A 24,729-nucleotide genomic window follows, 5' to 3' on the forward strand; every position below is an offset into this window, starting at 1 on the left:
TTAATTGAGTATCGGAGGACCAGGATGGTTGCCGAACCGCCATTGTACTAGGCTGTTCATAGAGGAGGGGAGGTGTAAATGGGGCGCTAGATGATCACATGGCTTGAAACCGTGAGAGGTGAGGTGGCCCATCTCTTTACCTTTATCCAAAGAGAGGGAAAGATATTAGTATCCTTATCCTGGCATTGTCGACCTGACACAGGAAACAGGAACAGCTGCTGCGGCCCGTGGAGTAGTAGTATGGCTGTCTGCGGGTGTTATATATAGAAAGGTACAGCCGAATATTACAGATTCGGACTCGGTTGACGATAGCCTTGCATCTGTCCACGGTGGCTGTTCCATTACGATGCCTAAGTATATACTTACTGTATAGACAGTAAGTACAGGCTGATAAACATCAACATGATAAAGATCTGTTCCAAGTCCATCATAGTGTCCGAGGAAGAATGGTTCATACTCCACAGAAGCCCTGAAGGCCACTAACCAGAAACCAGAAACCAGAACCTCCGGAGCTCCGCTCAATTCTTCGGACCTTGCTTTAGTACTATTATTGCTGTGTGTGATTGAAAAACCACGGACGTCCGGGACTGTTTTTGATTTGATTTTCCTATTTTTTTCTTCTTTTCTTTTCGTCCCTTAATCACTCAATTCCAGCCAGTCACTGATGGTGGTGTTCCTGGTCCAATATGAACATGGGAAAAGTTAATTACGTAGTGGTACCCTGATGAATTTATGGAATACCCTGAAGAACCCAAGTTTACAGTAAGTAAAATTGGACTTAGGTAATAAGTAAAAAAAGAGACTGCTGTCTCTAGGAACCTACCAATTTTTTTTTTTTTTTTTCTTTGGTGGATTCCACAGTCAGGCCTGACTTTCCTACTGCGTTCTTCTCGGCATTTCTTCGTCCACCAAAATAATAATAATAATAATAATAATAATAGTAATTAAATCGAACCAATTAATAAAATAATATTTTCTGATTTTCTCACTTCTCTCTCACACACTGCACTAATTACTCTCTTCCCTTCTCTCTCTTCCTCTCTCTCTCTCTCTCTCTCTTCCTTCTCTTCCCTTTTCTGTCTCTCACCCCTCCTCCCCCTCCTCATCTAGTCTAGGACTTTTTTTTTTTCTTCTTCTCGTTTCCTCCGTGGGTTCCACTGTCGGACTCGCGGTGCCGTTGCTGAGAAGTAGTCTTTGACCTTCAGTGCGCCTTTTCCCCGTGCCCCGATTTTCTCCTTCCCACTTCCTGTCTTTTTGCGGGACTTTCACTGGCAAGCCCATCTTCAACGCTTGTTTCGTTGCCTTTTTTTTTCTCCCCTTCATCTTTGTTTCTCCGCACGGGTTTTTCGCTTCAGACTATCCTGTCACTTGTTCCATTTCTTTTTTATTCTTTTCTCTTTTGAACTCGACCGTTTCGATTCCTACGCCCATTCGCCCTCCTAAGTAAAATTCGGGTGGTGAATTCCTGGTCTTCGAATCGCGCTTCGTACCTACGCATCGCAGGGGCAACGTCTCACCGTCAGGCGTACTTCGTCCTCGCTAAACCTCCTGTAGCGACCTTCGACTGCTTCAGTGAGCATACCCGGAGTGCTGTCGAGTTTTCCGGCGGATCCAAGGTTGAACCACAAAATTTGTGTAAGCCCTGCTTTGGACTCTTTTTTCCCTATCCAACACTCCGTGTACCAACTCGAGAAGGATTTCTTTTTGTGCTTCTCGCCCTGAGCTCTGCATCAACGAGACCTTCGATATCCTCACGAAGTCTTCGACCGGATACCTTCCTATCCCCTCCCTCGAAGCCCACCGTCTCGGTCGATTCCCAAACGAACGAAACGCGAACTCTCCCCTCGTCCAATCGATGCGGTTTGTTTGATAGGACATCTCGAGAAGGATCGACGTACATACGGACGCCATTTGCTTTGGTACAGCCCGTGATCGCAACAGCTACCTGGTTTTTAAAGTCGACTTGACGCTTCCTTCATAAGTTGTAGTCAAGAGTGTGACTATACACGACAAAAAGTTCAGTCTGACAGGGTTGAACCGAGGGTGAACAAGGACAACACTGTGACCTTTCGTCAGTCTTTGACACCGATTTACGCTCAGCCGGCGCATTCAAGCTTTTTGGTGCTGCTAACGGAGGTAACCCGTTCTCTGGCAGAACATCTTTTTATCTTCTTTTCATCTCTGGGACGGATATACTAGATTGTGTTATTCTTTTCTCTACCACAAAAATGGCCGCTAGCTTTTCCTACGCGCAAGCCGCCAAAGGCGTTGCCCCGCAACCGTCAGTGAAGTCTTCAGATTCGACGAATGCTGAGGCCCAGCCGAACGAGCAGAACACGGATGATGCCCGGCCAGAAGGGACAGAGGATGCCCCGCAGGAAGAGCTCTCTAACGAGACCGAGAAGCCGACAGCCGATGCCGGTGATGAATCGGAATGGACGGTTGCCACGAATTCGAAGGCCAACCCCTCTGGGACCACTTCCCCCGGCACCTCTTCGACCTCCACAGTACCCAAAGATGAGGCCTCGAATGCTGCAAATGGTACTTCGGAATCCACCTGGGATAAGCAGTCGCAAGCATCCGGAGCTGAGAAGCAGAGTGATGAAGCCAATGATACCAAGGAGAAGAAGAACGCCGAGAAGGAGAAGAAGGAACCCCCAAAGGAGCTGAAGGTGGCTCCCCTTCCTGCCGTGAATATCTGGCATCAGCGCAAGGAGGCACAGGACGCCAAATCGAAGGCTGTCTCGTTAAAACCCAGTGGATCCACTGCTAAGTCTGGGGCCTCTAAGACTGCCTCGTCGGCTTCTTCGACTTCGGGAGATGCCCCGCAAGAACAGCCCAAGGGCGCCTCGAAAAAGAAAGCCAACGATGCCGAGGGCCCCCGAGACCGGAAAGGGGCCAAGGGTCGGGAAGATGGCTCGAACCTGCCCCCCGTCGGCGATTCGACCCTGTGGCCTACGCCCCACGTAGCTCAGGGTGAAGAGAAGAGGAAGGCGCAGGAGAAGACGACGACCGACAAGCCGGAAAAGAGCCCCGCCGCTCGTTCTCACGGCAAGGAGAAGTGGATGCCCGTGCCGTACGTGCCTAGCGCCGTCTTCAACACTCCTCTGCCCACTGCTGCACGCAGAGGCGGCAGAGCGGCTCGTGGTGGGAGGGATAGCACTCGCAGCGGGTCTCACGGCGCTACCGGCGCCGCCGCTGATAAGGCTGCCGCCGGACAAGCCGCCCAAGGCTCCGCAAAGCAAACTCCATCTGTAGAGAGAGGACGGAACGAGCAGAATTCGGCCCGTGCCAACTCCCTTCCCGCCCCCTCGAAACGGTCTAACAGCACTGAAGCCGGACATCCGGACGCGCGTAAACCGACTACGGACAGAAGAGGTCCCAAGGGAGGTGACAATGCCAACGCCGCGCCGGCTGCTAGGCACGGGGGCGAAGGGTTCCCGCGCCACCGGGACGCTAAGCCCTTCGCTCGGAATCAGGAGGCCTCCAACAAGGGCGCTGACGCCAACTCTCGCAACCCCCACCTGTCCGTGGACTCTCAGAACGGACCCCGCCCGGGCTCGACCAACGAGCGTCGTTTTGAAAACGGCCCCAAGTCGGCGGACTTTGGCGGCTTCCACGGCGATCGCAAGGAGAAGGACTTCCCTCGCGAGGGTCGCTTTGAACGGAACCGTGGCTCGCACCGCGGTCGGGGAGGCTACAGTGGCTCCCAGAACTCTCACTTCCCCAACAACCACATGTCGCACCACACCTTCATGCACCCGAAATCCTTTGGCTTCAATGACCGTCAGCGCTCGCAGCAACATGGCATGCCCAACGGGTCGCAGAACCATCGGATGCCCTTGAGATCGCCGTCGCTGCCGAACTCGGCCGCTATGTACGGTGTCTACCCCTTCCCCGCCGATATCAACACCATGTACGGCTATCACCCCATGCACGCTGGTCCGATGACCGCCGTTCCGTACCAGCAGTACATGGAGCCCTTCTCTCTTATGAGCATGATTACGATGCAGCTGGAGTATTATTTCTCCGTTGATAACTTGTGCAAGGACCTGTTCCTCCGGAAGCACATGGACACCCAGGGCTTCGTGGCGTTGTCTTTCATCGCCAGCTTCAAGCGCATCAAGTCCTTGACCGAAGACTTTGAGCTTCTCCGCCATGTCTCCCGCCAGTTGCGGAACGTTGACCACGTCTGCGGGGAAGATGGCGTTGATCGACTGCGGCCGAGAGACAAGTGGGAGCAGTGGGTCTTCCCCGTGGACCAACGGGATCCTTCTGCGCAGCACGACGGTCCCTCGTTCGCGCCCAGTTCTGCCAAGTCCGACGAGCATGTCAATGGAACCACCAACGGCGTGTCCCACCAGCACCAGTCCAATGGCACGGCTGAGTCGCATGTCCCCAAGACGTCCTTGTCCTCTACTGCCCCGGAGTTCTCGCCGTCCAACGCCTTGAATGCCCAGACCGAGGTTGCAAACGTAAGAATATCATTCGAACGGTTCCACAGTCAATAATTCTGTACTGACAATTTGAATAGCATGCGGCTTAAATTTCCTTCCCCATCGCCAGTCTTCATTTTTTATCCCGGGCCATTGAGTGCAGATCCTTCCAGTAAGTTCGATCCCGCTAGCGGACAGTGGTTTTGAGACCGTCCAGGCTTCATCCTCTCCTACAGAAAATACTAACGGTGATATAGCTTTCGTGTATAGGAGCTCGCCTGCCCATGCCTGGGATTGAGAAGGGAGATTTCTCCAATGATCTCGGTCTTATCCTCGCCGTGGTTTTACTATATCTTATTTTCCGAAAACGAATCCTCCACGAATTTTTTTTACCACGGCGCCCGCAGATGGTGACCGTGATATTGATGTTTTGCACCAATTTTGGTCGCATTTTGGTCCAAAATTTCAATGCACAAATGTACAATGAATTTAAGAGTCTAGCGTTTGATGATCTCGATACGGAAACGTCAGCCTCAGCCCGAGCCATTCCTTCGGTTTGACAGTCGCCTTTTTTGTCAATCAGCTGGCCTTGCCATGTTTTCCCTGGAAGCATGCTGATATGGGCGTGAACGAAGTTCCACCGCAGACTTATAAGCCACTCTGATTCCCCTCTGTGGTGCGTCTTCTCTCCAAAGTCGCAAAAGAAAAAAAAAGGTGGACTGCATTCTGGGTCTTAGCTGGACAGACGAGCTGGAAAAGTTGATTTTGTTTTTTTTTTCTTCTTCTATCGGTCATATATCTTTCTTTCTATTTCGCGGGGTTTTTTCCTCGTTCTTTCCTCTGCCTTTTACATCGATCATGACTTGCATTATTATCTGTCAGCTTTTGCATTCAACTACGTTTTGTCGAGCTGTCGACTGCAAAGCAGCCATCAGAGTGGATTGACATTCGCACGTCCAGTATCTCGGCTTGTTTTCAATTTTTTTCTTTCTCCCCCTTATTTTCTTCTCTTTTTCTTTTTCTCTTTTTCTTTTTATCTCATATTTTGTTCAGTCATGGGAGGTTCTTAAAATTCTGGAGTCCGGGCATGTTTTACTGGGCAGTATCTCCTGACCTTGATGCTTCCTTTGTGGTGCGCCGGGCTGAGTTTTATTCCCACGACCATAGAGTGTTTATCCGGTTTATCATTTGTCTCAAATTTTCTCATTTGCCTTTGATTTGCTAATACTGCAATGATTATTTTCCACTCCTGCACTCTGAAATCTGGATTTCTAGCACCAATGGAACAAAAAACAAGAAAGCCAGTCCAAAAACACAAAACCAAAAAAAAAAATTTCTTGATTTTTCAAAGCCGGGCGCTATCGGGGTCTCTCTCAAGACAAAAAATTGAATGCAGCATGCTCGTTCCCATCTTTTTTTAATTAGTTTGCCAGGCGGTGCAAGGTGTTTCCGTGCATGGAGTTGAAGATCCTGTCCAGGGAAGGATTGTGTCTCTTTCATAGCCTGCCAGGAGTGGTGTCTTTCTTCTTCTCCCTTCTTCTCTTTCTTCTTTCTTCTTTCTTTTTTGCATAAGATGGACCGGTTACGTATATTCTGTGAAAGTAATGTGCTAGGTACATCATGAATGTTTTGATGACGTGCAATGGTGCTGGTCTCTCTCGATGATCTGTAGATGTTGTGTTGCAATATTCATGATTTCTAGATAATCCACAGTCGGGGCAATGTAGATTTACTGACAATTGAATCTTGAGCTCCTGCATCTGTGTTGCAATAGCATCCCATCTGTATACAACTATAAGCAGGACGAAACTGTAGCTGACTCAGCAATATCCTGCCTGAGGCACGAACCCCAGTCCGGTCCGATCGAAAGTGCTAGACTAGACTAAGTAATCCGCCCAGCTCCCTCAGTTACGTCCGAGCACGTTTTCCAGCTTCCACCTATACACTTCTCTCTCGATCGAACCACCTCCCAACCTACTCCTCCCTCCACTGCCCCTTCACCATGGAAGTGGCCTCTAGGCAAACAGTGAGGCAGCTCCGGCCCTCCACAGCCGCAGCAACAGCCCGCCTACTCGCCCACCACCCAACCCATCTCTCCAAATCCGCCCTCCCAACCATCAACCGCATCCGCCGCCGAGACCTCTCCACGACCCGCCGCACCGCCGCGCCCGAGAACTCCCTCCTTAACTTCGGCACAGGCGGCCAGCTAGGCGCGGGCGGCGGTGGCGGCGGTGGGCCCCCAGCGACGTACTTCGCGAACCGCTCCGCGCTGCCCGTCAACACGGTCGTGCGGTTCGTGCCGCAGCAGACGGCGTGGATCGTGGAGCGCATGGGCAAGTTCCATCGGATTTTGCAACCGGGCTTGGCGATCTTGATCCCGTTTTTGGATCGCATTGCTTATGTGAAGAGCTTGAAGGAGTCGGCGATTGAGATTCCGAGTCAGAATGCCATTACGGCGGATAATGTTACGTTGGAGTTGGATGGGGTGCTTTATACGAGGGTTTTTGATGCGTTCAAGGCGAGGTGAGGTTTTTTAACTTTTTTCTTGGACTGGGTTGGGGTTGGGATTGGCATTGGGCTAACGGATAATAGTTACGGTGTGGAAGACGCGGAATATGCCATCTCCCAGCTTGCCCAGACGACGATGCGTTCCGAAATTGGCCAGCTCACGCTCGACCACGTTCTCAAGGAGCGTGCCACCTTAAATACGAACATCACGCAGGCTATCAACGAGGCGGCGCAGGATTGGGGCGTGGTTTGTTTGCGGTACGAGATCAGGGACATCCACGCTCCCGATGGCGTTGTCGCGGCCATGCATCGCCAGGTGACCGCCGAGCGGTCCAAGCGGGCGGAGATCCTCGACTCCGAAGGCCAGCGCCAGAGTGCGATCAACATCGCCGAAGGCCGGAAGCAGTCTGTTATCCTCGCTTCGGAGGCTATGCGGGCGGAGCAGATCAACCGCGCTGCTGGTGAGTCCGAGGCGATCATGTTGAGGGCGCAGGCTACGGCGCGAGGGATCGATGCCGTTGCGCGGTCTATTGAAGAAGGTAAGGAGAATGCCCACAGTGCTGTTAGTCTCAGCGTGGCGGAGAAGTACGTCGATGCGTTCTCCAACCTGGCTAAGGAGGGCACTGCCGTCGTGGTCCCGGGCAACGTCGGTGATCTGGGCGGAATGATCGCCAACGCGATGGCCGTCTACGGCAAAGTCAGCGACACCCAGGCGCGCAGTATCGCGGCCAAGACTCTTGGAGTGAAGGAGAAGTCGCAGCAGGGGGCCCAGGCCAACAAATCCGAGAAGGACTCGGGACGCCGACCCGAGCCTGCGCTTGAATCGGAGATCGACGGGACATCGGGGAGCCCTCGTGGGGTTGCGGACACTGTGTTGGAGGGCTTTGAGCAGACCAGTCACCCCAGACAGTAGCGGTGAGGCGGTTTGATCTTGCATTTGAATTTCCGTTATTTCCTTATGATACTCCTCGAATCCTTCTTCTCTTCCTCCGCTCTTCGATGGCTCCTTGAGAGCCGTCCTTGTGCCATGCCACATTGTATCAGTATCGATCTTGATTGTTTCTGGAGACTCTCCTTTGTTATTTATTGTCATCCGTTCCTGGCGCCAAATATGGGGTAGATTGAGTCGCGAAAATCAGAGGAGCGAGCTGTGGTTGGACATGTTGCATAGGCTCAATTCCTTGATTGCGCGATATCTGTATTCTGTGTAATTCGTAGCAACTGAATGCCTACCTAATTGTAGGCATATATAGGTAATTCCAGAAGTATCAAAATGATGATTCCAATTAAACCAGCCCAGCCAATCAGCCCGCCCAACGCAAAGCTCGGACCACCGGCCTCCCGACCATCTGGAGATCGCGACTTTTCTGGAAAGGCGGGCGCGCGCTTGGGAACTTAACTGCACCCCGGCCCTTTCTTTGGTTCGCGCGTCTTCACTTATTGCGGCCGTTCTCTCTCTTGTCTGGAATCCACTTCCTCTACTCACACACTATTACTCCAGAGACATATCCCTCGTTTTTACCTCTTTTCTTTTGTTGCATGACTGAAGCCGAGGACGTGGCTGCTCTGCGATGATCCGATTCGGCTCCTGTCTTGAGTCCACGTCTACCTACTTGTGATTGATTGATTGATCCTCCAAAAGAACCTACCTGCGGAAGAAGCGCAAGTTGTTGAAATAAAGAGAGGATCGGAAGAGGACTCACGATGCATATTATCAAGCCGGTTTGGCTGACCCATGGAGGTAGGCGTCCTTTCTTCTTTTTCGGAGTCACGACGTGCCTGTCTAGCACAGGCTCCTCCTTGGATACAACTGGAATATTAAAACAACGACGTGACTGACTAACTCTCACTGCTTCGAATACAGGCGAGAGGAAAGACTTCGAAGTCTACAGCTGCGATGTATCCCCCGACGGAAGCCGTCTAGTCACCGCAGCGGGAGGTCAGTACCCACGCATACAAACCTAGCCAACCGGATGGGTGTTAACGGTCTTGTCATCATCTATACAGACGGATACGTGCGGATTTGGTCTACGGAAGCGATTTGCGACACGGACGATTCGGCGGGCAAACCGAAGCAGCTGGCGTCTATGAGTAACCATTCAGGGACGATCCATACGGTTCGCTTTTCGCCGAACGGCAAGTACCTTGCGTCTGGGGCGGACGATAAGATTGTTTGTATCTATTCGCTGGATGCGAATCCGCCGTCGCATTCTTCGACTTTTGGTATGTTCTGGTTTTGTGTACTGGTTTTGCGATTTGAAGGGATGGTTACTGATGTCGTCTGTTTTGTTTGTTTTTAGGGACGAATGAGGCTCCTCCCGTGGAAAACTGGCGCACGATTCGGAGATTGATCGGTCACGATAACGATGTGCAGGACTTGGGCTGGTCGTATGATTCGTCGATACTGGTGTCTGTTGGGTTGGATTCGAAGGTGGTCGTGTGGTCGGGACATACGTTCGAGAAGCTCAAGACGCTGTCTGTCCATCAAAGCCACGTCAAGGGGATCACGTTCGACCCTGCAAACAAATATTTCGCCACGGCCAGTGACGACCGAACTGTCCGGATCTTCCGTTTTACCTCCCCGGCTCCGAACTCGACCGCCCACGACCAGATGAACAATTTCGTCCTAGAACACACCATCACCGCCCCCTTCCAGAACTCGCCCTTGACGGCCTACTTTCGACGGTGCTCCTGGTCCCCGGATGGGATGCATATCGCGGCGGCTAATGCCGTGAATGGGCCTGTCAGCTCCGTCGCCATCATCAACCGTGGATCGTGGGACGGAGATATCAATCTAATCGGGCACGAAGCCCCGGTCGAAGTTTGCGCGTTCTCTCCTCGGCTCTATTCCATGCAGCCGAGCAACAAACAGTCCGACCACCCGGCGCCTAGTGTGACTGTCATTGCGTGCGCCGGGGGCGATAAGTCGCTGAGCATATGGATCACCAGCAATCCGCGGCCCATTGTTGTCGCGCAAGAACTGGCGGCCAAGTCCATCTCGGATCTCGCGTGGACCCCGGATGGGAAGTGTCTGTATGCGACGGCCTTGGACGGGACGATCCTAGCTGTACGTTTTGAAGATGGGGACCTGGGATTCGCGATGGCCATGGAGGAGAATGAAAAATCCCTTACGAAGTTCGGCACCAACAGACGGGGGGCTGGGATCACAGAGACTACGGACGGGCTACTACTCGAGGAGAAGAGTAAGGCTGGAGAGAGCAAGGCTGTCGAAGGTCGCATGGGTGCCCTGATGGGTGACGACCATGCGGCTTCCGATAGCGTGGTCAATGGGAAAGCTGCGCCGGCGAACGGAACGACACCAGCGCGCGTCCCGTCTCCCGCTCCGGATACCCAGAAGAGCCAAGCGAACGGAACATCAGCAACCCCGCAAGCTCCAGAACCAGAGAAACCCGACCCATACCAGGCCAAGCTGGAACGTCTCAAACAACGCCCAACTTACACCAAGGAGGGCAAGAAACGCATCGCCCCGCTGCTGGTATCCGGAGCCGGCGCTGCCGAGTCGTCTCTGCCGCAGGCGCGACTGATGGCGTCGGTCAGCAGCCAGGTGAAGGCCGATACGCCGCAGTCGATCGTTGACCTGTCCAAGCCGTTCGACGGGCTGCCGAAGGGCGGACTGGCGGCATTGCTATTCGGGAACAAGCGCAAACTGGCACAGATCGAGGGAGACGAGGATGGACACGTTGAGAAACGCGTGGCCGTCGCCAGCCAGAATGGAGCCACCCCCATTTTGGCCAACACGCCCGACGGGTTGCTCCCGGCTCAGCCGCAACCTGCGGCGACGGGACAGCAACCAACCCCGGAGTTCATCCGGCCCGCGGTGACGAACCCGTGCATGTCGATCAGCCAGCTGCGGCTGGCCGTCCCCAAGGTTCGCAGCCAGATCCTGCGCGCCATTGACTCCTCGGGCCAGCCGACGGAGCCGCCCAGCGCGTCGGGAGAGGCGAGCAAGTCGCGCGCGGAGGTGGTGTTCGAAGTCCGCAACCCGTCCCTGGCTAGCCTGACGGGGCGCGCCGTGGACCGAGAGCCGGTGCGGCTCACCCTGTTCCGGGGCGAGCAGCCGTTGTGGCAGGATTATCTGCCGCGGACGGCTCTGCTAGCGACAGGCAACCAGAGCATGTGGGCGGTAGGGTGCGAAGACGGGTCAGTCTACATCTGGACGCCGGCGGGGCGTCGTCTGGTCAGCGCGCTGGTGCTGGAGGCGCAGCCTGTGATCCTGGAGTGCCACGGGCCGTGGATCCTGTGCATCTCAGCCGTGGGCATGTGCTACGTGTGGAACGTGAAGAACCTGTCATCACCGCACCCGCCCATCTCGCTGCAGCCGGTGCTGGACGCAGCGGTGCACAGCCTGGGAGCGCACCCGTCTTCCGCGCCGTCGGTGACAAACGCGCGGGTCAACTCAGAGGGTCGCGTGGTCGTGGCGCTGTCCAACGGCGAAGGCTACGTCTACTCGCCGACACTATTCACCTGGCAGCGGGTATCAGAGGCATGGTGGGCAGTAGGCAGCCAGTACTGGAACACGACGGAAGCCCCCGTGGGCAACCTGCAGGCGCGGAGAGGCCCACAGCAACGCGAGCCAGCAACGACAGCAGCAGCCGTGTCAGCGGGGATCGTCCCATTCCTGGAACGCAACACGACCAACGAGACGCTGCTGCGCGGCCGGGCTTACTTCCTACAGCGGCTGATCAAGGTGCTGCTGTCGCGGGAGGGATACGAAGGGTTCGAGTCGAGCGTGTCCATCGCGCATTTGGAAAACCGGGTGGCGGCGGCGTTGTCGCTGGGCGCAAAGGAGGAGTTCCGTCTGTATCTGTCGATGTACGCTAAGCGGATTGGCGCGGAGGGGCTGAAGGGGAAGGTGGAGGAGTTGCTGAAGGGGTTGATTGGGGGGTTGTTTGAGGAGGAGGAGGCAGAGCAGGAAGAGGAGGTGCAGCAGGAGGGGGAGGAAGGTGAGGGTGATGATGATGCGGTGGCTCGTCGGATGGGCTCGCGGGCAGATGATCGGAACTGGCGCGAGAGCTTGGAGACTCTTTGTGGCTGGCCACGGGAGGTGTTGTTGAAGGAGGTGATCTTAGCGTTGGGTGAGTTTTCTCTTTCCTCGCTTTTTGATTTTTGTTCATTCCTATCCTTTCGATCGATGAGTTACTTGACACTGACTGAGGATAGGGAAACACCGCGATCTGCAACGGGTGACGGTGCCGTATGCGAAACTGCTGGGAATGGTGGATAATGAGGATGCGATGGAGACATGAGATGGGAAGGGTAGGGGGTGTGATTGTACTTGTTCTGGCGTATTGGGGTTTGGGAAGGGGGGATTACTGATTGACTATTGATTCTTTTTCTATTTTACACTGTTCTCAAACTATATCTATACCTTATCTATCCTCTATATTCTATGTATAAGTGAAGCTATTCGGGTCAGGGTTGGTAAGGCACGTGGGCGGTGAGGCTAGGCGAGTCTGGTTCCCAACTTCGCCCGTAGTCATCCTCCCTCTCCTCTCCTCTCCCATACTACCATACTACTACCATACTAAGAACGGCATTCTGCCAACCGCCAAACTGTCGCGCACCAAAACTCCCGCGGGGCTTCTGTTGCTTTCTGCCCCTCTTCACTCCTTCCTCTGCCCGTCCGCAGCCGGTCTGTTCCCCTCTTCCTCTTCTCCCTCTTCATCCCTCCTCTTTACTTCCTCCCTCACTTCTTCGTCCTTCTTCCCTCCCCGTCCCCCCACTTCGTTTCTTTCTTCTCGTTTCTATTCCAGTAAACGAAAATCCAAGTCCAAGAAAATGCCTCCCAAGAAGGCGCAGGTGCAGGAGAAGGTCATGCTGGGCCGTCCGGGTAACAACCTGAAGAGTGGTATCGTATGTGAGCACACCGCCTTGTCTTGCTTTTTTTCTTTCTTGGCGGGTTTGTTTTTTTTCTGCCCACCCGCTTAATTTTCTTTCTTTCTTCTCTTCCGCACTCTCTCCTATTTAAACCGTCCCCTTCCCCCTTCCTGACTTCTTTTTTCTCTTCTTTCTTTCACATTCATTATGTGAACGACCATCATGATCTTGGTTTAACACTCTGTAGGTTGGTCTGGCCAACGTCGGTAAATCGACCCTCTTCCAGGCCATTACCAAGTCCTCCCTGGGTAACCCGGCCAACTTCCCCTATGCCACCATCGACCCCGAAGAGGCTCGTGTCATCGTCCCCGATGACCGCTTCGACTGGCTCTGTGAGCACTACAAGCCCAAGTCGCGCGTCCCCGCCAACTTGACGGTCTATGATATCGCCGGTCTGACCCGTGGTGCCTCCACCGGTGCCGGTCTCGGTAACTCCTTCTTGTCGCACATCCGTGCCGTCGATGCCATCTTCCAGGTCGTCCGTTGCTTCGACGACGCCGAGATCATCCACGTCGAGGGTGATGTCGACCCCCAGCGTGATCTGAACATCATCAGCGAGGAGCTGCGCGTCAAGGATATCGAGTTCACTGAGAAGGCTCTCGACAACCTGAAGAAGCAGACCCGCCGTGGTGGTCAGTCCCTGGAGATGAAGAAGCTCCGTGAGGAGGAGGCTACCGTGGAGAAGATCCTGGCTCACCTGCAGTCTGGCAAGGATGTCCGACATGGCGACTGGGCTCCTAAGGAGGTACGTTTATCATTCTTTTTTATCCCTTTCTATCCCTTTCTATCCTACCCCTTGGGGTTTCCCATTATGATGAACAAGAGCGTTCGCTCTATAATCCCAGCTCGTCGAGTACCTCATTTTTTATAAACTCACGTAGAGGTGCCATGAGAGAACATTCAATCTGATACCATTCACATTCTGCCATTCATATTCATCCATCGTGTGTGTGACAACTAGCTAATGATGAATACAGGTCGAGGTTATCAACCCCCTTCTGCTGCTCACCGCCAAGCCGGTCGTGTACCTGGTCAACCTGAGCGAGAGGGATTACATCCGCCAGAAGAACAAGTACCTGCCCAAGGTCTTTGAGTGGGTCAAGACCAACTCCCCCGGCGATCCTCTGCTGCCCATCTCGGCCTGCTTCGAGGAGCGTCTGACCCTGATCGGCGATGAGAAGGCCGCCGAGGAGGAGTGCAAGAAGCTGGAGACCAAGTCCGGTCTGCCCAAGGTCATCACCACCATGCGCAAGGTGCTCAACCTGGCCAGCTTCTTCACCACCGGTGAGGACGAGGTCCGCCAGTGGACCATCCGCAAGGGCATCAAGGCGCCCGCCGCGGCCGGTGTCATTCACACCGACTTTGAGAAGACCTTCATCCAGGCTGTCGTCTACAACTATGAGACTCTGCGCGAGCTCGGCGACGAGTCCGCTGTCAAGGCGGCCGGCAAGGTCATGACCAAGGGCAAGGAGTACGTCGTCGAGGACGGCGATGTCTTGTTGATCAAGGCGGGTGCTGCACGTGGATAAACAGATAAATAGATGAATAAAAGTATTAGTATCTGAAAGGACATGATTGTAGTATGGTTATCAGACCTATTAGAACCCATCAGACACCCATCAGACACCACAATACACCATAATACACCCACCCGTCAGATACCCACTACTCCCATCAGACCCGACATGATATGATGTAGTATCCCATTTTTGCTACCGTGTAAAAGTCACGTGACATGACAACTTCCCCGCGCCAGCGGAGCTCTCAGTACTGCAACAGTCTGCAACACACATTATAACACCAACACCGCCATCATGTTTAAAAAAGAGTGAGTTTCTCCAATGTGTTTAGTCGTCATCTTTTGAGTATAAGAGGAGAAAATAGGAGGGGAAAAAAACAGAAAGAAAAAAAAGGGAAAAGAACACAAGATGAAAAATACAACCCCGCCTGCACTCCCCCTCATCGGCGTCAATTCTTCTTTCCTTACGGACTGAAAATGGAGCTGTCAACAGACAAGGAGAAGAAGAAATGACCATCATAATGAAGAAAAGACAAGAATGATAAGCTAACAGTTGGTAAAACAGTCTCGCCCCCTCCGCGCGCTCAAAAGTCAAATCCTCCGTGCAGCGCGGCCTGCGTCAGAAATTCCTCGACACGTACCCCGGCTTCGAGCCTTATATTGATGAGGTCTTGCCGAAGAAGGCCCAGCTGGATGCTGTGAAGCTGTATGCCTCCCTTTTTCCCTTTCCTCATCCTTCATCATATACACCCACATACATATGCATATGAAGAAATCAAAATCAAGATACTAATACATAAGAAAAGACCAGACAAATGCACCCTCTACTCAATCTCGACAACCCCCCTCTTCTACCAACCCCAAGACGGCCCGCCCATCCCGCACCTGCGCCTCGTCCACGCCTATCCCTCCGCCCTCCCCACCATCCAGATCGACCGCGGCGCTATCCGCTTCGTGCTGTCCGGCGCGACGCTCATGGCGCCGGGCCTCACCTCCCCCGGTGGACGGCTGCCTGATGAGGAACATCAGTTGGAGGCCGGGACTGTGGTCGCTGTTGTTGCGGAGGGGAAGGAGTTGGCTTGTCTTGTGGGGCCGTTGAAGGTCGGCACGGAGGAGATCAAGAGTAAGGGGAAGGGGGTTGCGTTGGAGGAGGGGCATTATTTGGGGGATGGGTTGTGGGGGATGGTTCTTGATTAGGTTTTTTTTTTTTTTTTTTTTTTTGTTTTCTTCCTTTTTTCAACTTCTTGCGTCTTTTGATGGGTTGATGATGGGTTTTGGTTTTACTGTGGTATGGTTGTTTATTTGAATGTTTTATTTAGTTAGTTATGGGTTGATGATACCTGATATCGTTTGTCTGTCTAGGGGGATATGATAAATCAATTGAACTATAACGGCATATATAGACGTGAGGTATGTAATCAAAATCAAGTATGTACATCAATTCTGCAACTCAAGGCAAATCATCCACCCTATCCAACGCTTCTTCCGCACTAGGCGACAGATCCCCCCGCGGAGATACATCCCCGCTTTCTCCCCTCCCCATAGACAGCGACAGCGACGAAGCCGGCGACGTCGACCAAGGCGGCGTGATCGCCAACCCCAGGCCCCTAACGCTGGTACTAGACCCGTTCACCTGGCCGTTTCCGTTGCGCAGACCCGCTCGGGAAACCGCCCGGCGCAGCATATCGCCGGACCCATCCAAGGCGATCAGGAACCGCGCGAGCTCGGCGCACAGGTCCCAGTCGCTTTTGTGCGAGGCGAGCGCGATGAGCCGCACGACGTAGTCTTCGATGGGGGCTTCGTGGCCGTTGTCGTCGTCGTCGAAGGCTTGGAGGACGAGGAGGTAGCCGACGGCTGTTTTGAGGGAGTTGAGTTTGAGGGCTTGCTCGAAGAGGTCTTTGGGCGGGGGGAGGTAGGTGAAGAGGGTGCGCCAGGAGCGGAGCTCTGTTTTGCGTGTGCACTGCACGACGATGTCGAGGTAGACTTTTGTGGGGAGGGAGGCTTGCAGGAAGGAGATTACGGAGGGGAGGAGCGGGTCGTGTTTTAAGGATGGGTCGTTGGTTTTGCTGTCTTTGCTTTCGTTGTCGACTTCGTCGTCGAGGACGTGGTGGAGGAGGACTTCTAGGGCGTGCGGGAAGTAGGAGAGGTGCGAGAAGTGCTGGCTGAGGGATAGTGCCGAGGGCATGTCGCCGTTGACGAGGCTGTATTGGAGGAAGTAGGGGAGGAATAGATGGGTCTGTCTGGTTAGCCTATGGATTTCATGTGGAAGGAGAGGACATACTCGGATGGCAAACTTCAACACGGAGAACGTGACATCCCGTCGCTGCATCATCTCTGATTCCACACCTAGTACAATGCCCTTGCTGAGCAAGACCGACAGCGGATAAAAGTCCAGAGGCATTTCGATCGCTTTGGGCACGTCTTCCCGCCGCAGGACATCCTGCACGTCGCCCCACGCGAGCAGATCTTTTCCACAAAACGTCCAGAGAGAATCCCTCAGCGAAAGGTTACTGTGGTACATGTTCAAAGCCAATTCGGCGGCCGGGCTGGGCGGAAGCGACTCGTCCATAGGCTGAGTAAAATTGAAGGACACCTGGTCTCGCATCAAGATATAGTACTCGACGTCGTGAGCAACCACCCGCATGTCATATTTCAATTCACCGCTATCGGACAGTGACGGCTGGAGTAGAACCAGGTTCCCGTCAACTAAAAGAAGCACGGATGCAACTTTGACATCTTGAGATGGATCGCCATTGCCTGCACTGATCAGTACCATGTCGATGCAACAGAGAAAAATAAGGAACATACGCATCTGATCATCAGGCAAAACCCAGCTGATTGCCCGCACTCGAGTGGGCGCTCGTACAATCCCGTTGAAGGCAATCTGGCCTACCGGGACCAATGTAATCCGAGGCTGCGTCGCATTTATAATATAATGATAAAGGATGTTGTCGTAGGTATAAACAAGGATGGAGTCTTCGCCCGACGGCCCGATGAAGACTACAGGCGAGGGTAGGTATTCTATGTGCAAGATGGAATGGTTGTTCAGGGGTTGTTCTCGAGAATATAGTCGTAGCTGTCTCGTTAGCCTCGTCCAAGCTTTTACAAAGTGACACCTACCTCGTAAGAACCGTCGCTCTCAACGGCGGCGATCAGAATATGGCCGTACCAGCACATGCCACCCCGCACAGCAAATGAGTTTTCGATTTTTGGATCTTCAAAAATCTTCCACCGCCCGCTATTCACGCTGTAATGCGCTAGACCCCGTCTACCGGCAATGGCTACATATCGCCCATCCTGGGAGACCACGCTGGAGCGGATCGGCCACTGGGAATGCAAGTAACCAGGGGGATATTGGGCATGATGCCACAAAGAGTCCTTGCCGGATATTGACATGAGGTCTGGTAAATCATGGCCACGGTACAGGATGACTTCCGTCCCCGTCTGTAACAAGCCCCGCGCGAGGTTTGCAGATGAATAGCACCCTGTCAAAGAGCTCCGCGCGGTTTCCAAAACCCACAGGCGACGATCATTACGCGCTGCGAGGATGATATCTGAGCCACCGCCGATCCAGCAGCCGTGCGAGACTCCAGCCACCCAATCTTCCGCTTTCGACTTGGCCAGAGATCGGTCTGAGGTGAAACTGTTGCCTACCAGCTTGCCAAACACACTCCACGTCGTCCATCCGCGGTTGTAGCCGGCGAAAAGACAATACCCATCTGGCGAATAAGACAGGAAGGAGAGATCGCCCGTCGTCATTGGCGAGGCTGGAAGCTGAAGCTTGTGGGACAGCGGGACGTTTCCAAAATAGTCTTTGGCGGTGTAGACGAGGATTTCGCCATTGGCGCAGTTCACCGTGAGGAGGGAAAATCGCGCATTAACAGCGACCTTCACTGCCCTCTCACCTTCGTGCTTTGGGTCGTGGAAACAGTGGCCGTGGAAGAGCTTTTTGGGGGCGTCGGGTTCGTCCGGTGTCTCGGAGACGCGTTGGACTGCGTATGCCTGTCCTTCATTGGTGACCCAGACTAAGAGGTTGATGGCACGGTCATACACCATGTCGGTGATAGAGGTCCGTTTGGAGACGCCCAATATCCGACTCAGGAGTTCCGACGTGGTCTGAGACCCCGTCGCATCCGGGCTCCATCGAATGCACTGGATGGCTGCTGGCTTGACCGTGGCGACGACCAGTTCATGGTCCAGAGCGAGGGCTTTGACGATTCCCGACTCGATCTTGATGGCCATTCTAAACCGGATACTAACATCGCGGATTCCATTGGCATCTTCCTTGTCAGACAGGCGGGCAATCTGCTGACGGCGGGTTTGTGTGGATTGGTCGAATTTCTGCTCGTAGACTCGGCTATTGGGGTCGGAGGCGATGGTATAGGTAAGGAGGTATCCGTTTTGGGTTTGAACGACGAGAATCGTAGAGTCCGGATGCATGAGCAGGGCCACATTGGGGCCATAGGTCTCGAGGGACGACGCGGACCGTGTAACGGCAGCGACAACGGCGGTAGGCTGAAATATAAGCTTAGTTCACGCACTCGACCCAGACCAATATAGAAGATATCCCGGAACATACCCGTGTTTGCCAAACGGCGATTGACGATCGACTCAAGGTCGCAAATATATGACCGCTCCGCGACACACAGAGACCGCTGATAGCCTCCTCCTCCCACGCCGAATCCGTTCCAGACGGGGGTTTCGGCTCATTTTCGGTCAACGTCAGTCTCTGCTCCACAGAGCTCTCCAGTCCTACCGCCTCATCATCATCGGACCATGAGTGTGGAATTCCGGGGCCGTTGATCGCATAGACCCGGGGGACGCCATTGGGCCAGTACATGGCTCGACACGGGTGCGAGAGATACCGAGAGGAACAAGCTCACAGAGAGTCATCTTCGGGAGAACAAAGACACTCAAACCGTGGAACTCGGGGCAAGATGAATCCCAAGCTTGCCAGCCATGTCCAACCGAGTGTCCTTATCGTAATGTCAATGATTTGAGGGGATGGAAGAGGGACCGACGAGAGTGCGGAGATGGAGAAGAGACGGGGGGGCTGATCACGTGCCGCGGGAGCTCCAGAAGCCGAACAAACCGAGCAAACACCCGATTGGGACTAGCTGTAAGTAGCGTAACTTACGGTACATGAAAGTTACGACGATTTCTGGATATGGAACCGATTGGAAAGTCCCCGCAGCCCCAAATTCCCCGCGACATCATCTGTCCTCCTGTCTCATCCACATCACCCCTGATATCCGATTTGAGAATGGTAAGGGATCCTTGCTCTGTATACGGTATGATGGTTGGTTTGATCATCTCTAACCAGTATCTCAATTAGGCCCCGACAGAATCCAACAAGCGCCTGGCGCTTGCGATCATCGACTTTCTGGGCTCCAGCCTGAAAGACGGCACCCTGACTGCTGACGATGCGGAGTCGATCGAGATCGCCCAGTCGTGCATCGCCGATACCTTCAAGGTCGACCCGTCCGACGAGGCCGCGGTCAAGGATGCCGTGGGTGGCCAGTCGTTGACGGGCATCTACAGTGTTTATGAGAAGCTCAGGAGAAAGCCCTCCGGCGAGGCATCCACCAGCAGTGGTGCTCAGTCTCAGCCCAGCCCGGCCCAAGAGAGCTCCAAGCCCCAGGCTGGCGCCCCGACGCCCGAATCCGATAAGCTGAAGTCCGAGGGAAACAGCGCGATGGCCCGCAAGGACTACCCCGCCGCTATCGAGCGCTACTCCAAGGCGCTGGAGGCCGCCCCCGCCAACCCTATTTATCTCTCCAACCGCGCTGCTGCCTACTCCGCGTCCGGACAACACCAGCAGGCTATTGACGATGCCGAGCTCGCCGTTGCGGTCGATCCCAAGTACTCCAAGGCGTGGAGCCGGCTGGGACTCGCCCGGTTTGATATTGCCGATTTCAACGGCGCCAAGGAGGCCTACGAGAAGGGTATCGAAGCCGAGGGTAACGGTGGCAGTGATGCCATGAAGAGGGGCCTTGAGACTACGAAGAGAAAGATCGCAGAGGTCAGCAGTGGCAGCGAGCCTCCTGCTGATGCTGTCGACGAGGCTCCTGGTGCCTCTCGCGGCGGCGGCGGCGGCGGCGGCGGTATGCCCGACCTGTCTTCGCTGGCCAGCATGCTTGGAGGCGGCGGCGGCGGCGGCGGCGGTGGCGGCGGTATGCCCGATCTGAGCTCGATCATGAGCAACCCCATGTTCGCGAGCATGGCCCAGAACCTCATGAGCAACCCCGACATGCTGGGCAACCTCATGAACAACCCTCAGCTGAGACAGATGGCCGACAACTTCCGCGGTGGCGGCGGCATGCCGGACATGTCTCAATTGATGAACGACCCCAGCCTTGCTGATATGTGAGTTTTTCTTTATATATGCCAGATGGGTCGTTGAAATGCTAACGGAGATTTGCAATAGGGCGCGTAATATGATGGGTGGTGGCGGCGGAGCCGACCGCGGTAACCAGGGATAAGGACTTTGCATTTATGTTCGATACGTTTGAAACCTTTGAATCAGATTGGCCCTAGTAATATCCTGCCGGCTATTTTCTTAGTTGTGAAGTGAATAGATCTTAACGCAATGAAGTGATACAGTAGTGTTCTGTTTTCGTGTGGCCTCCCGCGAGAGTGAAGAATAGCCACGTGCTAGGCGTACTGCTATCTACCAACGACAATATGAAACACAACTCATAATTTATTTCATAGATACAAGAACTAGCCAAAATAGCCAACAAGCTGAGCATCGGCCCAGATGCAATGCGAAGAGTGGAGCGGTGAGCTGACCGAGTAAGACGCCGTATACACCAAAAGACAAGACTCCCAACAGACAGGATCCATATGGAAAGAGACCTGCAGTCTCCACAGTTCCCATAAAGGCCCGTGTCGCCCCAAAGCTTTGGGGAATCAGAACAAGTGAATAAGAAAAAAAAAAAGGATAATACAGTCACTGGGCACGAAATGAAGTAAAGAAGGGAAGACTTCCAGCGTAATTAGTCATGGTTACTGTCTCAAACATGAGCGCCATTTCCGCCTGGTCTCTATTTGGGAACAATATTGTACAGTCGGATGATATCAAAACAATGGAGAAAAGATAGGAGGAGTGAGGAATTCATCAGGGATCGCCGATAATCAAGACATGAGAGTTTATAAATTGTCGAAGATGGGAGAGAGGGTGTATGGAAGAGCAAACGAGGCTTAGATGTAGTCACGGGCAGCCTTTTGCAGCTCGATCAATCTCCACCCGCGGGTCTCGGGGTTGTTGACTTCGTCGGGGATCCGCGTCAGGCCAATGGCGTAGGTCACCAGCTGGACCTTGTCCTCCATACCGGCGGCGAGCTCGTTGGTCTTCGTGTTGCGATACACGTGGACTTCTTGCGTGCGGCAGGTGACCACGAACACCGGGATCTCACCGGGGTCCAGCATCCGCGCGTGCGTGACGTCAACGCCACGGATATCGAGAATCCGACCATCGGACTTGAGACTGGCGGTGGTGTACTGCTGCGCCAGGGCAGCGTAGACGTGGAACTGGGCGTCCGAGAGCCAAAGCTTGAGGGTCTCGGCGTCACCCTTCACGTAGGCGTCAAGCACCTCCGGAAGGATGTACTCGCGCATATCCCTCAGGAAGGCTTCCATCTGGAAGTTGGGATCCATCTCCCGGAACTTCTTGACCACCATGGCGGTCTCGTTTTCGGCGAAGAACCCAGCAACACGGTCGGTGATGCTGCGGGCAGTGCTAATCAGAGGGTTCTCAGACTCATTGTAGGTCTCCTTGAACGTGAAGAGCTTCTGCATCATAGGGTTGGAATCCTTGAAATCGCGCCACGACTCTTTCCACGCGGCATCCTTGTGCAGTGTGACGTTGGTTCCAGCACTATAAATCCGTTAGCATCAGGTCGAAACCACAATTTAAAATCCCAGTATGCTTACTTCGGGTCCTCAACAATCGGCCCAGACTTGTGGCCACCCTTGGCCTCCATCTGCTCACGAAGCTGTCGCTGCCTGCGTCGCTCCTCCTTTTCAATCCAACCACCATACCGGGAGCTGCTGCCATCATCAATGGCGTCCTTCACGTTCTTGTAGGCCTCAGTCTCCCGCACAGGCCGGGTGGCCTTTTCGAGCCCCTCTCCGGTCGCGTTCACACCCTTTCGCAGGCCTTTCACAACGCCGGTGTTCCAGGTCCACGCGGCACCCGTGCCAATGGCCTTCCCGGTAGTCTTGAACACAGTCGAGGTCCGGCTAGTAGCGGCTCCCGAGGCGGCTTCGTAGGCGGCACGAGCCTTCTTGATGTTCTCGCTCTCTCTGAATTCATGCGCTGACGATGCCAGAGCCTTGGTGGATTCTTCCCACTCCTTGGAAGCCTTGAACTCCGACTGAAGAGTCTCGCGGAAAACTTGCCAGGGGGACTTGTCACCATGGGGCGGGGGCGGAGGCGCATCCTTCTTTCCGTCACCGGACTGTCCCTCTTCCTTGGACTCTCCATCCTTTTCATCCTTCGCGTCTTCGGATTGTTTCTCCTTCTGCTGTTCTTTCTGTTGTTGTTGTTGCTGCTGTTGCCAGAGGGAAGTGGCGGCATGGAAAGATCTCGACAACGGGAGGGTGGCGTACGGAGAGAGGATCTGGGCGACGGGACGGTTCGCAGGCAGAGAGTTCAACGGGAGGGCGGTCCTGGACGGTGATGTCGAATAGGAGGAAGCCTGGATCAATGACCGCTGAGCGTACGAGCTCTTGAGCGTCGGCATTTGAGGGCGCAAGGTAGCCGCCCGAGCGGTGGCCGACATCCTGGTAGCCGAAATCATGCTCTGGAGGTCGTGAAGGAGAGAGGGGGTGGGATAAAGGTGATTAAGAAATCAATAAAAGTCTAAAAGTGAGCCACGCCCCAAGAATCGAATCGTGGTTGAGGGTATAGCGCGTGGAGAAGGGAAGAGGAGGCAAGTGAGCGATGTCGGAAAGGCGGGTTGGAGAAGGAAAAAAGTTGAGTTGGACGATTGAGGCAGATGGAAACGCCAAGAATCGAAAATTCGGCCGGGGTTTCTTCCGCCCTTTTCGTTCCCGGCCCAGTTCGGTTTGCGCCGCATAACACCCTGTCTCTGTTCCTTCTGGTGACCTACAATATCATTTAACAGAGTGTTGGCTCTACGGATTATTTTTGGTTGCCTCTATTGATTTCTTCTTTCTCCTGCTTGATCGTTGACTGCGTTGGTCGGTGCGTCCGCCGCGCTCTTTACCTCCCCAGCGTCTACACCCTTAAGAGGCAACCGCAAAGATGAACACCTCGATTGTCAACGTCCTGACGAAGGCTGCGCCTTTGTCTGCCCGGCAGTTCTCCCTCCGAGTCCCCTCCACGTGTTCTATGCGCCCTTTTTCGACGACGACCCTGAGAACAGCAGCAGCCTCCTCTCGAGACAAGAACCGCGAGCTCGAGAAGCAGTTTCTGAACCCGCAAAATGAGCAGTCCAAGGACGACTCGCCCCTGTCGGCGATTACCCGGATGATGCAGGGAGAGGCCGGCCGTCCGTCCCAGAACGTGAGCCGGGATTACTCCAGAATGGCCGAGAGCCTCGAAGCCGAAATTCTCAAACAACCCTACGCCGACCGATCCCCTCCGCACCACCTCCACGTCTACGCGCACAAGCACAACACGGTCATTACCTTGACCCGGCCAAACGGCAGCCCCCTGTTCACGATGAGTTGTGGCAACCTCGGTTTCCGCAAAGGCGGTCGTGCGGGCTTCGATCCCGCGTATCAGCTGTCCGCACATGTGTTTGCTCAGATCCAGGAGAGAGGTCTGCTGCTCCAAATACAGCGATTGGATATCATCTTCCGTGGGTTTGCTCTCGGCCGGGAAGCGTTCACGAAGGTCCTGCTGGGAAATGAGGGCAAAAACGTTCGAGGACTTGTTAGCCGGGTAACGGACGCTACCAGAGTCAAGTTCGGTGGTACCAGGAGCCGGAAGGTTCGCCGGCTGGGTTAAATCATTCTCTTTTGTTTGGGAAATATTTATGTCTTTGATTGCGGAGGAAGAATGCATCCATTTCGACGGGTTTCGTTCGGGGATGGAAAGGGATCCCCTGGGTTTCATGTTTATTTGAGTGACCCAACACTTGTACACTAGTTGGCTTATTCCAGAGACCAGGAAAGGTCTGAATTCAATGTAGCTACCGTACCTGTTCTCCCTTGTAATCTTCTCTTGAAATCGGTGGCCGAGACTGTTTGATTTGCAGGCACGGAACCTTAGGCAGACTAGATTACCCGATGCGGTCTAGTGCCAGCAGCACCCAGATCTCCAACTTGAACTCCGTGAATGTTGGCGACTGACTTGCTTCACCTTCCCCCTCATTCCAAGCTTTTGTTAAATTGAAC

The 24,729-nt window shown here is 54.0% G+C and overlaps 8 protein-coding genes across 8 annotated transcripts; 5 read left to right on the forward strand and 3 right to left on the reverse strand.

Moving 5' to 3' along the window:
* Positions 1-2,228: 2,228 nt before the first annotated feature.
* P168DRAFT_315992 (La domain family) lies at positions 2,229-4,546 on the forward strand (the record flags this gene model as incomplete). Its single annotated transcript, XM_024839951.1, has 2 exons — positions 2,229-4,475; positions 4,535-4,546. The coding sequence occupies 2 exons, from the start codon at positions 2,229-2,231 to the stop codon at positions 4,544-4,546; spliced, it is 2,259 nt and encodes a 752-aa protein (XP_024696081.1).
* Positions 4,547-6,343: 1,797 nt separating this feature from the next.
* P168DRAFT_302413 (SPFH domain-containing protein) lies at positions 6,344-8,135 on the forward strand. Its single transcript, XM_024838655.1, has 2 exons — positions 6,344-6,959; positions 7,029-8,135. The coding sequence occupies exons 1-2, from the start codon at positions 6,439-6,441 to the stop codon at positions 7,855-7,857; spliced, it is 1,350 nt and encodes a 449-aa protein (XP_024696082.1). The 5' UTR covers positions 6,344-6,438; the 3' UTR covers positions 7,858-8,135.
* A 216-nt stretch (positions 8,136-8,351) lies between these two features.
* hir1 (putative histone transcription regulator Hir1) lies at positions 8,352-12,302 on the forward strand. Its single transcript, XM_024839275.1, has 5 exons — positions 8,352-8,685; positions 8,809-8,883; positions 8,952-9,167; positions 9,245-12,040; positions 12,126-12,302. The coding sequence occupies exons 1-5, from the start codon at positions 8,649-8,651 to the stop codon at positions 12,209-12,211; spliced, it is 3,210 nt and encodes a 1,069-aa protein (XP_024696083.1). The 5' UTR covers positions 8,352-8,648; the 3' UTR covers positions 12,212-12,302.
* A 188-nt stretch (positions 12,303-12,490) lies between these two features.
* Positions 12,491-15,558, forward strand: P168DRAFT_309196 (GTP-binding protein YchF; the record flags this gene model as incomplete). Its single annotated transcript, XM_024839276.1, has 6 exons — positions 12,491-12,818; positions 13,030-13,587; positions 13,820-14,363; positions 14,542-14,572; positions 14,927-15,067; positions 15,168-15,558. The coding sequence occupies exons 1-6, from the start codon at positions 12,744-12,746 to the stop codon at positions 15,556-15,558; spliced, it is 1,740 nt and encodes a 579-aa protein (XP_024696084.1). The 5' UTR covers positions 12,491-12,743.
* Positions 15,559-15,754: 196 nt separating this feature from the next.
* On the reverse strand, positions 15,755-19,348 carry P168DRAFT_248636 (RIC1 family protein). Its single transcript, XM_024834128.1, has 5 exons — positions 18,941-19,348; positions 17,482-18,876; positions 17,170-17,437; positions 16,643-17,118; positions 15,755-16,597 (listed from the first exon to the last, which is right to left on the reverse strand). Exons 1-5 carry the CDS (start codon positions 19,199-19,201, stop codon positions 15,812-15,814), a joined length of 3,186 nt encoding a protein of 1,061 aa, XP_024696085.1. The 5' UTR covers positions 19,202-19,348; the 3' UTR covers positions 15,755-15,811.
* Positions 19,349-19,400: 52 nt separating this feature from the next.
* On the reverse strand, positions 19,401-20,980 carry P168DRAFT_97197 (uncharacterized protein). The gene has a single exon (XM_024842244.1). The coding sequence runs from the start codon at positions 20,852-20,854 to the stop codon at positions 19,601-19,603; it is 1,254 nt and encodes a 417-aa protein (XP_024696086.1). The 5' UTR covers positions 20,855-20,980; the 3' UTR covers positions 19,401-19,600.
* A 584-nt stretch (positions 20,981-21,564) lies between these two features.
* tim44 (protein translocase subunit TIM44) lies at positions 21,565-23,147 on the reverse strand (the record flags this gene model as incomplete). The annotated part of the gene is made up of 2 exons (XM_024833261.1): positions 21,565-22,240; positions 22,297-23,147. The coding sequence occupies 2 exons, from the start codon at positions 23,145-23,147 to the stop codon at positions 21,565-21,567; spliced, it is 1,527 nt and encodes a 508-aa protein (XP_024696087.1).
* A 142-nt stretch (positions 23,148-23,289) lies between these two features.
* Positions 23,290-24,529, forward strand: P168DRAFT_287974 (mitochondrial 37S ribosomal protein uS11m). Its single transcript, XM_024836687.1, has one exon. The coding sequence runs from the start codon at positions 23,633-23,635 to the stop codon at positions 24,338-24,340; it is 708 nt and encodes a 235-aa protein (XP_024696088.1). The 5' UTR covers positions 23,290-23,632; the 3' UTR covers positions 24,341-24,529.
* Positions 24,530-24,729: the final 200 nt, after the last annotated feature.

Source organism: Aspergillus campestris (genome assembly GCF_002847485.1).
Source record: "Aspergillus campestris IBT 28561 chromosome Unknown P168scaffold_2, whole genome shotgun sequence".
NCBI classification, from domain to species: Eukaryota; Fungi; Ascomycota; class Eurotiomycetes; order Eurotiales; family Aspergillaceae; genus Aspergillus; species Aspergillus campestris.